At 35.7% G+C, this 12,430-nt stretch overlaps 1 protein-coding gene across 2 annotated transcripts in view; it reads left to right on the plus strand.

The window, feature by feature from the left end:
* The window catches only part of enox2 (ecto-NOX disulfide-thiol exchanger 2), a 318,313-nt gene that overhangs the window by 92,184 nt on the left and 213,699 nt on the right, over positions 1-12,430 (plus strand). Inside the window, exon 1 of one of the 2 annotated variants that reach the window (XM_073820294.1) lies at positions 7,499-7,620. The exons of the other annotated variant lie outside the window; for it this stretch is intronic. Within the exon in view, the coding sequence (XP_073676395.1) occupies positions 7,599-7,620 (22 nt within the window). The 5' untranslated portion in view covers positions 7,499-7,598. Of the gene's footprint in view, positions 1-7,498; positions 7,621-12,430 lie in introns of those variants that run through there. 2 annotated transcript variants of the gene reach the window in all.

Raw genomic sequence — 12,430 nt, forward strand, 5'->3', positions numbered from 1 at the left:
TTTTTCATAAATTTAATATAAAAAGTTGGTGTATTAAATATATTCTATTTTAAATATTATGTATTAAATTATTAATAATTCATTCAAATGAATTAAACACTTTTTAATAGACTAAAGCAATTAATATCTTGTCTCACATTATTTTGCTTAGTTTAGAATTGCTAGGAAATCGTGATCTCTATTTAATCTCTAAAAAACTAAAACTAAAACTGAAACTAAACTATATAAAAACTAAATAGAAATGTGTTTACAAAATAGAAACTAAACTAAAACTAACAAAATTGTTAATGAAACTAATAAAAACTAAACTAAGTTTTATTGCAAATTTGAAAACTATACTAAAATAAAACGAATTTAAAAAAGCAAAACTAAATTAACCTTGGCACAGACCAATCGTCTCCCTTCATAAGACCTCAATTTGACGTTAGGAGCCATGGGTAAAACTTTTGTTTTCCTTGATATGCTTTTTTATTCTCAAAACCGGGCAGCCGCTGACTTGCATTTTAGTAATCAACAAGAACCACAGTTTCTGCTAAAAATCTCTTTTACTGAAGAAAAAAACATCTCTCTTAAAGCCTCATTGCAGAAACTTCACTCGTTAGTTCTAAAAGTTCAGAAAAGCAGTCTTATTCAGTCCTTTAATTTGCCTCTTGGAATGTGAGATAAATCATCCCAGTTTTAAAATGGCCAAAACACCAAATGGCACAAAACTGCAACTCGGCCTGCCAAAAAAACCAACCTCTAAAGCCGTTAAAATATTTGAACTCACTCTCACCAAAATACCCTTTACAGCTTCTGTGAAATCTTCCTTGTTGAATCCAACATTGTGAGTTGGAACACAGTGTCTGAAAGTCCTAGTGTGACAAGGTTGGGTTTCCTACTGCTGTACAGAGAGAAAAGCTCACTTCAGCTATCCGAATGTAGCCATATTTATTTGTCTAGTAGGTCTAATGAAGTTAAAATATTGACATGATCTCATCTTACCCAGCACTGCCCAATCCTTGCCCACTTGGAAAGACTTTGTGCTTTGCCAAGTAACATCTCCTTGACAAAAAAAAAAAAAACAAATCCTGCTTTTAGCATTGTGTCAAATGCCTTCAGGATTCATTTTAAGGAGCATCAAATGAGATCCCTGAAAATGGCAGTAACTCAGTTACTGTGTCATTAGTGCTGCTGAACGAGCCAAATCGAAAAATGTAAGTGGAAATGATATAAGAAAAGCTATCCGTTATTTTAATGAAACAAACTGTTGCGGTTTATCAAGGCTGTTTCAGAATGATGTTTAATCTGAAACAGCTTTGATGGACCTCAGCTACAGTTGATGAATTAATTTGCCAGTTTGATATGGATGTACATAATTCTGTATAAAAAAAAGAAAAAGAAATAGGGGAAAGAAAATGGAAAAGTGTTTTTTTTTTTTATTGTGACAGACATGTTCTTTTCATTTTTGTTTTACATTTATGCCTTTGACAGACACTTTTATTCAACTTGGATTGCCTCAGTTAATGCATTCCTTGGGAATCGAACCCATGACCTTGCCGTTGTAGTGCCACGCTCCTCTGTTTAAGCTACATGAATGCCTGATTGCCTGCATTTTATATGATTTCTATGCAGTGAATTGCTTTGCACATAGTTGAAATTCCCTCTTTGTCTGATTTTCAAGGCCTTCAGGATTTTTATTTAAGTGGGCAGAATTCCAGTCTAGCTCTTGGGATTTTAATTGCTTTCGTGACCCAGTGATTGAGGCTTGAGCTTTCTTATTGCAGCAGATTTTTTCCCTGTGACAGGAAGGCATCCTATAATGTAAATAAATGTATGGCATTCTTTTTAAATATGCTGCATTCTAGGTATTGTGCTGCTCCCCTTAATGCAATATTAAATTTATTTATTTTTTGGCAAGCAAAAAAAATATTTGTTTGAATTCGGGGAAAAAAGGAGTAGAGTCAGTCCCTCAACTTGGCATGAATTAAATAAGAGCGCCGAGCAGCTTTTAATCATTCTCTGTGAGGTAGGAGAATTTATTAGATGCTGCCTTGAGAAACTTTTATTTGGCCTGTTTTTATTGTGTTCACGTTACTAAAACATGAACACCATATGTGTGACTAACGGGACATGGGTAATGAACAAACACCCTTCTAAAGACCAAAAGAAAAACATCTGTGTCACATTATTGTGGAGAATAAGGGTGAAATGCATCTTACTGTATTTGCTGTTTTTCAGCCAAAGGCAAACTCGAGCCAGGGGCATCACTGGCGTCCGTGAGAGGAGAGAACTAGCTCACCTTTGTAAAGGTGAATCATCTGTCAAACACCTACAGCTCCATTACCTCCAAATAAATGATATCCGCAGATGGGACCGGGACAGCATGGTTAGATCTTTTCTGTCCCTTTCCAAAAGTCTGAATTTAACAGATAGTAGAAGGTTATTAGTGTTAATTGTACCTGTTGGCTGTTTAATATGTGATGTAGTACACTGAAATTTGAGGGAAAATGTCTATTCGATTAGAGCAAATGAAAGGGAAGTGCACTGCTCAGACAGACTTTGATTGCTCTTATTGGGCTAATTTACAGATAAGAGCCGTGACATGCAAGAAAGCTCTTATGTGAAACCCTCTCTTTAAAGAACTATTGTTTTTCACTTAGGCTTAATAACATATTATAGTAACATATCAAAGTCCGCGTTTCCAGTGCTTTTAATGTGTCACTTTGATGCTGTGATATGTAATTGCCTCGCAGCACAAATGACTCAGGCGCAGCTTTGGAATATTTCTACGCGACCAAAACAGCGCCATGCCACATTTATTTCCCTAATTGCATGAAAACTGTTTAAAATGAGTGCCGAAAACATAAAAATGCTCACTTTACCTTTGAAAAATCATCTTGACAGCTGTTTGTATCCCCTTTGGCTTTGGCATATTCAGATCTAATTGTTAACAAATGGCAAAATAAACAGTTCGTAATGAATATGGCAGTGTTTGCATCCATGCACATCAAAAGAATTCCAAAGGAAACTGGCTGATGCCAAAAACGATGGCCAGTGAAACCAGGCAATAAGGCGACTTTGTATCAGGATACGCAGCGGCGGTGTGCCAAAACAAGCTAATTATATTTGCATCTAACATCTAAGTGTATAAATAGACTCCTGAGGAGTACACTTGATCTACTGTAGAGATTTCAACCCCATGTTGGATGTCTACATTCTTGATTTTGCTTCGGCATGCTAATGCACACAAATTATATAGAGTCTTGATTCTTTCTTTTCCCCCGAGGATGTCGGTCTGCGGCGTTCATCAGTTTTGAGATAAACCCAGCAGCTGTAGCAGGCCGTGGTTTCCACCCACACTCTTATCATGCTTTTATGAGACCGTTGTAATGTCAAATGCTGTGCTCACGACACCGGTCTCCGCTGCTCTCCTAGCCGCGACACACGGTAGAACTGTAAATTCCTGCTGAATGTGTTAAGACATCTGTTAAATGTCCTTAGCTCTGAAAGTAACCCTGGGTATGCTGCGCAGCTCAGGCCAGAGATACTGAGCTGTAAACATGGAGGTGTTAAAGTTCTGGCAATCCAAAGGATTATTTAACTCTTGTAGGTCAATTTAAAAACATGTTTCACTGAGGTCCTTGGAGGACAGCAATGTCCGTGTCCAAAAACTCTCATAAAACGTTTAACCAACCTAACTACCAAACATTTAATTTATTTTAAGGTTGAACTACCAGAATACAGCATGCTTTGTCAGAGTAGAGTGTCATATTACATGTTACTTCAGTATCCTATTACGTTACTTATTTTATGTAATTGAGTGTTTTAATTAGAGGTTCAAGCGTGTTAGTGCTGAAACCCCATTGTAATTGTTAGAATAGTCACAGATCAGCAATCTCCACATAAAACTGATGGTACAGACCAAACCGTAAGTCGTAGAAACTTGAAACTTGGAGGGATGGTAGTACTCATACCGCCGACAACATCACCACGGCTCGCCCCAATTGGCCCGTCGGGGACGCTATAACGGTCAAAAGTACGAAATCGTTCATAACTTTTAAACTGTCAGTCATAGGTTTAAGTCTCTTATGTCGTTGGCTTACTTCGAACAAAGCACATGCCTCAGATTTGATTGCGATTTTCCGGTATTTTCGATTTTTTGCAAAACCTGCTTTTGCAAACTAGTCCTACTGTAGGTTTTTCGCTCTATCAGAACTAAACCAGTGCAGAGGTATTATCTGGAGAGTGACTAACAATAATTATCAAAAAAGGTCAAACTTTAAATTCACTATCAAAAAAAATGCCTAAAACTCCTGAACGTAAATGAGATATATCTGCCAAACTCAGAACACTTATGTAAGGGGTCAATCTGAGGTCTCAGGACAAAAAATAGTGGAGCTGGGCCACTTGGTGGCGCTATAATAAGAAAAAAAAAACATAAACATGGCTATACCTACGCAAGCATTTTTCCTATTAATCGCTGTGCATGGTCTTGGTCCAAAGTGCCACAAGTGTCTATAAGGACATTTGCGTATAAAAAACAAATAAATAAATTAAAAAAATAAAAACATGAATGCCATTGGCTAATGACTTTGACCAACTATAGATATGGTTAACAGAGGCTGATTGGAACAAAACTTGGTGGGCCTGTTTGACTCATGGCCACAAAGGTCTGTGAGAAATTTGAAAGAAATTGGGTCACTATCACTTTTTTCAAGGGCATAAACGATTGTTTATTTGCATATACACGCAATATTCATATGAAATGACAGAACTCCTCATTCCAGACAACTTTGCCTCTAGAACCACTGCTGTCAAATCGTTTGTTAAATGATTGGGAAGATAAAAAAAAAAAACTTTTCCGAAACTACTTCTACGTTAAAAAAACACTGCAGTAAAATTTTCTGGACTCTCTAGGTCAATAATTATCTCAAAAAATTTTGAGACTATTTACCCATTGGGACGATATAAAGGTGTGGTTTAGAAAGGGGACCTGTCCGAATTTACCCCAAATCATATAAAGCCTAAAGGAAAACTCAGAAATTTACAAAACCTGGTAGGCACATGTGATTCTAACAGTCTTGAACATTAAAAAAACCCCATAATATTTATATGGCAAATTACCAGTATTTGCAAAAAAGGCTAACTACATAATTACTTTTTTCATGTGTGCTTAAATGCCTTAAAGTGTTTGAACCACGATAATCGCTGCTTGCAGCTATATTGTTTTATTGTAGCTTTAGACATGTAAGTAGTTCTTATGTTTAGTAGAATACTCAAATCACTTTTAAGAGGTTTTTGGAAAAAAGCAAGTACTTGATCCATAGTGCCAGTGGCAATATCCAAATAAATAAATAAATACATTTGAAGCCTTCCCAACATAATGAAAGCCTGTTAACATAGATTACATGATTTAGTGCTTAAATGGTACTGAGATTTAATATTGCATTCTAATGGGTGTCTGACTTGTAACTATTTTGTTTACCTAGTAATAAAATAATAATAAAAATACAAACATCTGGCAAAATGTATGCTGTTTGCATTAACATGGCCAAAAGTATCAAAAACAAAAATGAAAAGGACAAAAATGTTTGTAAGGAAGCTCCAAGGGTTAATCTTTCCTGGATCTCTAGCATGCTGACAGTCATATGTGCCGCTCATAACACCTTGTTGCACTCAAATTGTTGAGAAAATTGGAAATCACATGTTAGAACAGCAGCTCAGGTGTTATTCAGTTTGTACGTTCTGGCCGCCAGCATTGCTTTCTGGCTGAATATCATTGTAATGTTTTTCCCAAAATATAAAATAAAAACTCTGGTCACATCTGAAGACAAGAGTTCACCCAAAAAGTCCAATTCTGTCATGGTATCTCTTTACATTTTTATATAAACGTGCTTCCTTTGAATGTTGAATATGTGTTCTTGCAGAACAGCAGATTACTTTAGCAGTGTTCTTATCCACTGCGATGAATGGCCCATACTTGTGCATTATTTAAGAGGCCTTGGAGTTTTAGTGTAGAGCCTGTTGTAGTTTAAATGGCAATTAGCCTTAAGTTTAACTGTCGCTCTGCTCCCTCTACTGGTACACATCCTCACACAACCAATGTAGGCGCACTTTACAGTGAGAAATAAACACATGGGAGGATCCCTTTATACCCAGACATGTGTTATTGCATAAGCTATTTTACTAAAGATTACCACAGCAACTAGTTTTCCGGAAAAATAATATACTTAATGCAGGTACACTACCAGTCAAAAGTTTTTAGACAGTAAGATTTCTAATGTTTTTAAAAGGAGTCTCTTCTGCTCACCACGCCTGCATTTATTTGATCCAAAATATAGTGAAAACAGTACAATTTTGAAATATTTGTACATTTTCCTATTTAAATATATTTTGAAATGTAATTTATTAGCATCATTACTCCAGTCTTCATTGTCACATGATCCTTCAGAAATCATTCTAATATTTTGATTCGCTGTTAACATTTATCATTATTGCTGAAAACGGCTAAATTTTTCAGGTTTCTTTGCTGAATAGAAAGTTCAAAAGAAAAACATTTATCTGAAATAGAAATCTTTTGTAACATTATAAATGACTTTATCGTCACTTTTGATCCATTTAAAGCATCCTTGCTAAAAAATATTAATTTCTATAATTTATTTTCCAAACTCAATAAAATTATACTGACTCCAAGCTTTCAAATGATAAAGTGTATGATGTTACAAAAGCTTTTTATTTCAGATAAATGATCTTTGGATCTTTCTATTCATCGAAGAATCATGAAAAAATGCACTCAACTGATTTAAATATTGATAATCATAATAAAAAAATTCTTGCGCGGCAAATCAGCATATTAGAACGATTTCTGAAGGATCACGTGACACTGAAAACGAATAATGATACTGAAAATTCAGCTTTGATCACAGGAATAAATTACATTTTAAAATGTATTCAAATAGAAAACAGATATTGTTAATAGTAAAAATATTTCAGAATTTTAGTGCGTCTCCTGTACTTTGGATCAAATAAATGCAGGCTTTTCTTAAAAAAAAAAACATAAAAAATCTTACTGTGTATTTGGGAGTGTATTTTAATAGGTTAATACGAAGTTATTTCTTCCATTTATTAATAATAATATAAATAATAATAATAATAATATAATAAAGTCCTAACAAGAAGTTATCTTAGCACAACTTGATACATTTCAGCTTATTTCAATCACTGACAGCGTATTTTGTGAATGGGTTTCTCTCACACAGCAATCAATATGACTAACGGTCGACTGCTTTCAAACGAGTCAACCGTCAATAACTGTCAATCGAGCGAGTCAGGGACGTCGTTCGCTTCTAGGGTTAATTATAAAGAAAACCTACTAGTTTAGTCGCGTCGTGGACAGTGTAGTCGTTATGTTGAGCGTGATTGTGGATCCTCCTCTCTCTAGCTCGCTCTCTCCCTCTCTCTCTCACTCTCTCGCTGTGGTCTGCTCACTTTAAAGCAGTTATAAGCGCAGCGGACCCACAGACACCAGCAGCAAAGCTCCTAGCGCGGAATAACGTCCACTACCAGAGCCCTACAGGACTTTAACTGGCGTCTTTTTGAACACAATCCTCAGGACGATGTTCCTCGTGCAGTACACAGGTACGCTGTCTTCAGTTTAACTTTATTTAATAGATTAGATGCCTAAAATGTGGTCAGTCTCGTTTATGAGATCTATAGTAGAGAGTAGGGAGCCGCCCGTTAAGAACGGACGTTACGGATAGAAAAAAATGAATGAAAACTTCGATAAGAATTAGCATTACGTACAGAGCGCATAGAGGTTTCCTCAGGGTGTACTTTAATGACTGAAATGATATCGCGCTTTACTTTAAATACACATCTTAGCGATGTTTCTCCGTGATATCGTCCGTGTTTAAATACCTAGTGAGCTGCCTACGAAGACAGCACTAGCGCCTATAGCGTTTTTTGAGAAGCACAAACGCGAGGTTACTCGCAACGGAATGCCCCTGTTTAACATCAACGTTAGGTAGGCAGCTGACTGAGATTGAGACACAGCCATCGTCGTCCAGACGACATTAGAGTGCAGTCACTGACAGCTCCGGTGATTAAAACAACTGTTATGCACCCGTTATAATGAGATTATAATGACATTGCAATTAACTATATTTGCTCGCCTGTGTTCCTGCGTGTGCTTACTGTTCTTGCAAACATCTTGCCAATGCGCGTGTAATGCATCAAGCCATTACAGTGGGAAGTGGAAACCCAATCCACATGTCCACTGGAGTGAATTGCCATGTAAAAATATTTTGGTTTGAAGCTTGCTGACTAGTGTCATTTGTTACTTGACTTGTAAGGAATTATTCCACGTTAGAGCTCAGAATACAGACTGCCAGGCATGCTGTCAGTTTCAACAATACAAAACATGACTCATATTTTAGTAGCTGTAAAGGTGCTGGCAAGATCAATGATAGTTCAAATTGATCAAAACAAGTTGCTGTTGTGTTGTAAGAAAACAGACTGAAAATAAAAGCTTTGTTTATTGCTCAGTACTGGGAGACACGATAGTACGGTTCAATATTAGTTATTGGATTAGCTGTCAAACTTACAATGGTTATTTATTATTGCCATAGTTAGTTCACAGAATGTGCTAATGTTGCATATGTCAATTAAATATGTTAAGATTACTTCATGTTAACTAATGTTAACAAAGTATACAACTTTATAGTGAGTGTTATATGTGACCCTGGACCACAAAACCAGTTATAAGTGTCAATTTTCCTAAATTATGATTTATACATACTCTGAAAGCTGAATAAATAAGCTTAGGATAGGACTTTATTTGGTTGAGATAGAAGCATTTGGAAAATCTGGAATCCAAGTACTGAGAAAATTGCTTTTAAAGTTGTCCATATGAAGTTCTTAGCAATGCATATTATTAATAAAAAAATAAGTTTTGATATATTTGCAGTAGGAAATGTACTAAATATCTTCATTGAACATGATCTTTACTTTACCTAATGATTTTTTTGGCGATAATTTTGACCCACAATGTATGTGCTTCTGTGTCCAGGGACATTCTTGAAATGATTATAACAAAGAACGTTACTAAGCATATCACTTGCATGATTTATTGTGAAATCTGTGTCCTTGATAGGTGTCCTTTTTTTTGGTTGCATGAATACCTCTTTGTCAGAAAGAGAAGAACAGAAACTACTGTCATCTGATCTTTATACTCAATAAAAGAGCAGAGCCTTGCTGTCATATTCAAAAAGAGATGCATGCATCAGTCAAGGGTGCGTGTGATTATATTGCGCATGGGTGTGTGGAAAAGATACTAATATATTTATAGAGTCAGTTTTATTTTCCTTCCCTTATGCCTGTTTACTATGAAAGGCGTCCGGCATTTGTCAGAGTAAACCTACTCACCCCAACCTCAAGTGTGATGGAAAAAGCCTCTTATTGCTCTGAGACAGCCATGAACTTTCTCACACATAGCTCTTTTGGTGGGTAGGGAGTGGCCATTTAAATTGCACATAATGGATAGTCTCTAGGCTTTCGTAAAGGCATAAGAACCGAAATGAAGAAATGGGAGGGCGGCACTGAAGAAGTGTAAAATGCATTTGTGACAGAGGTTACTTACGTAAAATGAAGCAAGAAATGGCTTTTTTTTTTCTTAAATAAAAGACTCAAGTGAGAGAAATAGCTTGTGGGCAGATATCTGTGCTTCAGTGACTGTCCCATGAGAGTTTCTAAGAGGATTTAATACACCGAAAAATACTTAATCCAAAGATCTGACAGTAGGCAATAAGTAAATGGCAATCCAGTACTGTATAAATCTGATAAAGACTAAAGTACCACTGTAGTTGTGATTGTTCAGCTTCAGAATGAGTTCAGCATCTGCGATTAAAACAGCACAAGTCCTTGTCCAATAGATTGAAATTCTAATAGATTAGAATAAAATAGAGGCTCTTAGAGTACTTTTCAATGTGAAGAGAAAAGTACAAGACAAAGTAAATGAAGTATGATTCTTTCTAAGGTGGCTAGATGATAGAGTGGTCTGACAAACCTGTTGCTTTGTCAAAACAATGCATGCATTTAATTTTAATCAGATGTTGCTATGTTTCTGGATTTGTTCTGTGAAGTGTTTGCTATAATACTTTGTGTGAATCACCTTGGTTTGTCCTTATCTTTCCTGTAGAGATCAGATAAATGTTTATCAGAGCCATTTAATTATTTGCCTTGAAGATGAGTAGTTTTGAAGAGTGTCAATAGTAGTTTAGGGTAGGAAACACTCAGAAGTCGCGAGCGATTTCACTTGTCTATATAATTTGTTTCTGGCCACATAGAGTGATATAATAAATGATGCATGGAAAAGTGTGTCAGAAATTGTCGGCATTCTGAGCCAGTTTGATTCATGCATTGATAATCGTTCATCTTGTTGATGATATCATGCATTATTCACTGCTGCAGGTTTATATACAAGCGCTTTCCCCTCGAGAAACCGATGGCTTGTCAAAATGAAATGACATCAATGACATTATATTTTCAGAAGCTATGGCCAGTTGCACAGCCCACCAGTAACATTAGGCCATTCAGACGCCTACTAGCAATCAACAGTACAGTGACCTGCCTTTCTCCAAGAGAAAAATTGCTGTCAGTGTGAATAATGCATCCAGATGGTCAGAATTATCGTTAAACGGCAGTTACGCAAATACATAATCATATTGTGAATACATAATCATATTGTAAATGTATAATCATATTGCTTTTCCAAGCAAAACAGGAACTTCAGGATTTACCATTTTTCAAGTCACTTGATGATTGAAAACACTTTGATTTATTATTTGCTAATTATCTTTTTGCCCTGGATGTCATTTCATGCTCATGTTCTTTCCATGCATGAAGTCCTGCAAGGCTTTTCATGTGTTCTCCCAAACTCATTTCAATGCATGCGCTGTATTTCGGCGTAATTGAGTTTGTTGTACTCTCACGGCTCTCCACATGGCAGTCGCTCCAGCAGTTTGCACAGATCTGCGTCTTTCTGTGCTTTGCTAATTAAAATCCGTGGTATTCAGTGCTAAGGAACCGTGTACCTGATAATTGACGCTGCAACAAATGCTCCTCTGTGTTGGATAATGAAGAGCCACATTGCGCTGAGTCCTGCTGTGTAAACGTTATCACCACTATTTTTATTTAGTGCATTTTTTCCTTTCATTGCAAGAAACCAAGTGCATAGTGAGAGGCTAATTGTAAATATTTGCTCAGTTTGACAGTTTCAGCTCTGAAAAGAAAACAATGTATATAAATGTAAGCATTTTAAAGTTAAATCTGATTTTTGTTTTATGGTGTTAAACAGACGGTTAGCCTGAAGGATCATAAAAAATGCCATCCATAAAAGTGCTCAAGCTATCTCAAATTCTAATGAGATATGCATGTGGGATTTTTTTCTATTTATTTTTTAAGCCTAATTGTTGTTCATGAGGCCCTTTGCGTATTTGTTTGGCTCTCTCCTCTCAGACGTGCCAGAGCACAACAAGGCGGTTGGGTCTCTCTCCATCTGCTAATGCTAAACATTCTGTCCCAACACATTTCAATTGTTCAACAATTAATTCTTGCTAAATCTGTTTCTTCTGTAATAGTGTATTGGTAACATTTAATTGGTAGTTCTGTGTCAGTGTTTCCTCTTCCAATTTGAAATATGAATTTGAGTTTGCATTCTTTATTAGATGTGATGCAACAACAAGACTTGTTGCACTTGTTGCATTGCATAATATGTAATGCACTACACAAATTATAAACAAATTACTCTTCTGAGCCATTTCTTTTAGTGAATAGTGGAGTCCAGTTAAGAATAGGCGTTATTGTTACTGGTTTGAATCAGCCTAAATCCTCCACAAAATGGATCTATCAGTGCAGTTAGTTAATTAATATTTGACTCACATACTGAAAAGCAAGTTATGATGTTACATTATGTATTAAATATATGGGCCATTCTACAGAATTGGTTCAAAGTCAGAGTATTTTTCCACAAATTTTGAAACAAAAAGTATTTTCCCACAATTTTTGTATGTATGCAAATTGCTTAATATCCAAGGTAAACATTGCTAGTATTCGTGCAGTTAATTTTCATATTGCATTTTCAGAATTTTTTTTGCATATTTGTCCTCTCCCCAAATTTGTCACTACAGAAACACAGTAATATATAATTTAATAAGAAGGGTTATATTGACCTATTAAGGTTTTGCGTACATCTTTCTTGTAAATATATATTTGTCTATTTTATAAAAAAATTTCAGAGGTAAATCAATAATAATTGCAATTTTAACAATATTTCAAGTGTGATTTATGAAATTTGTTGTATTTTGAATTCAGTTTTTCTTTGTAAAAGGCAAAAAGTTGATCATACTGATTTCAAAGTTAAGGATTCAATTGTTTAAATATATATTGAACC

This window comes from Garra rufa, chromosome 16 (genome assembly GCF_049309525.1).
Source record: "Garra rufa chromosome 16, GarRuf1.0, whole genome shotgun sequence".
NCBI classification, from domain to species: domain Eukaryota; kingdom Metazoa; phylum Chordata; class Actinopteri; order Cypriniformes; family Cyprinidae; genus Garra; species Garra rufa.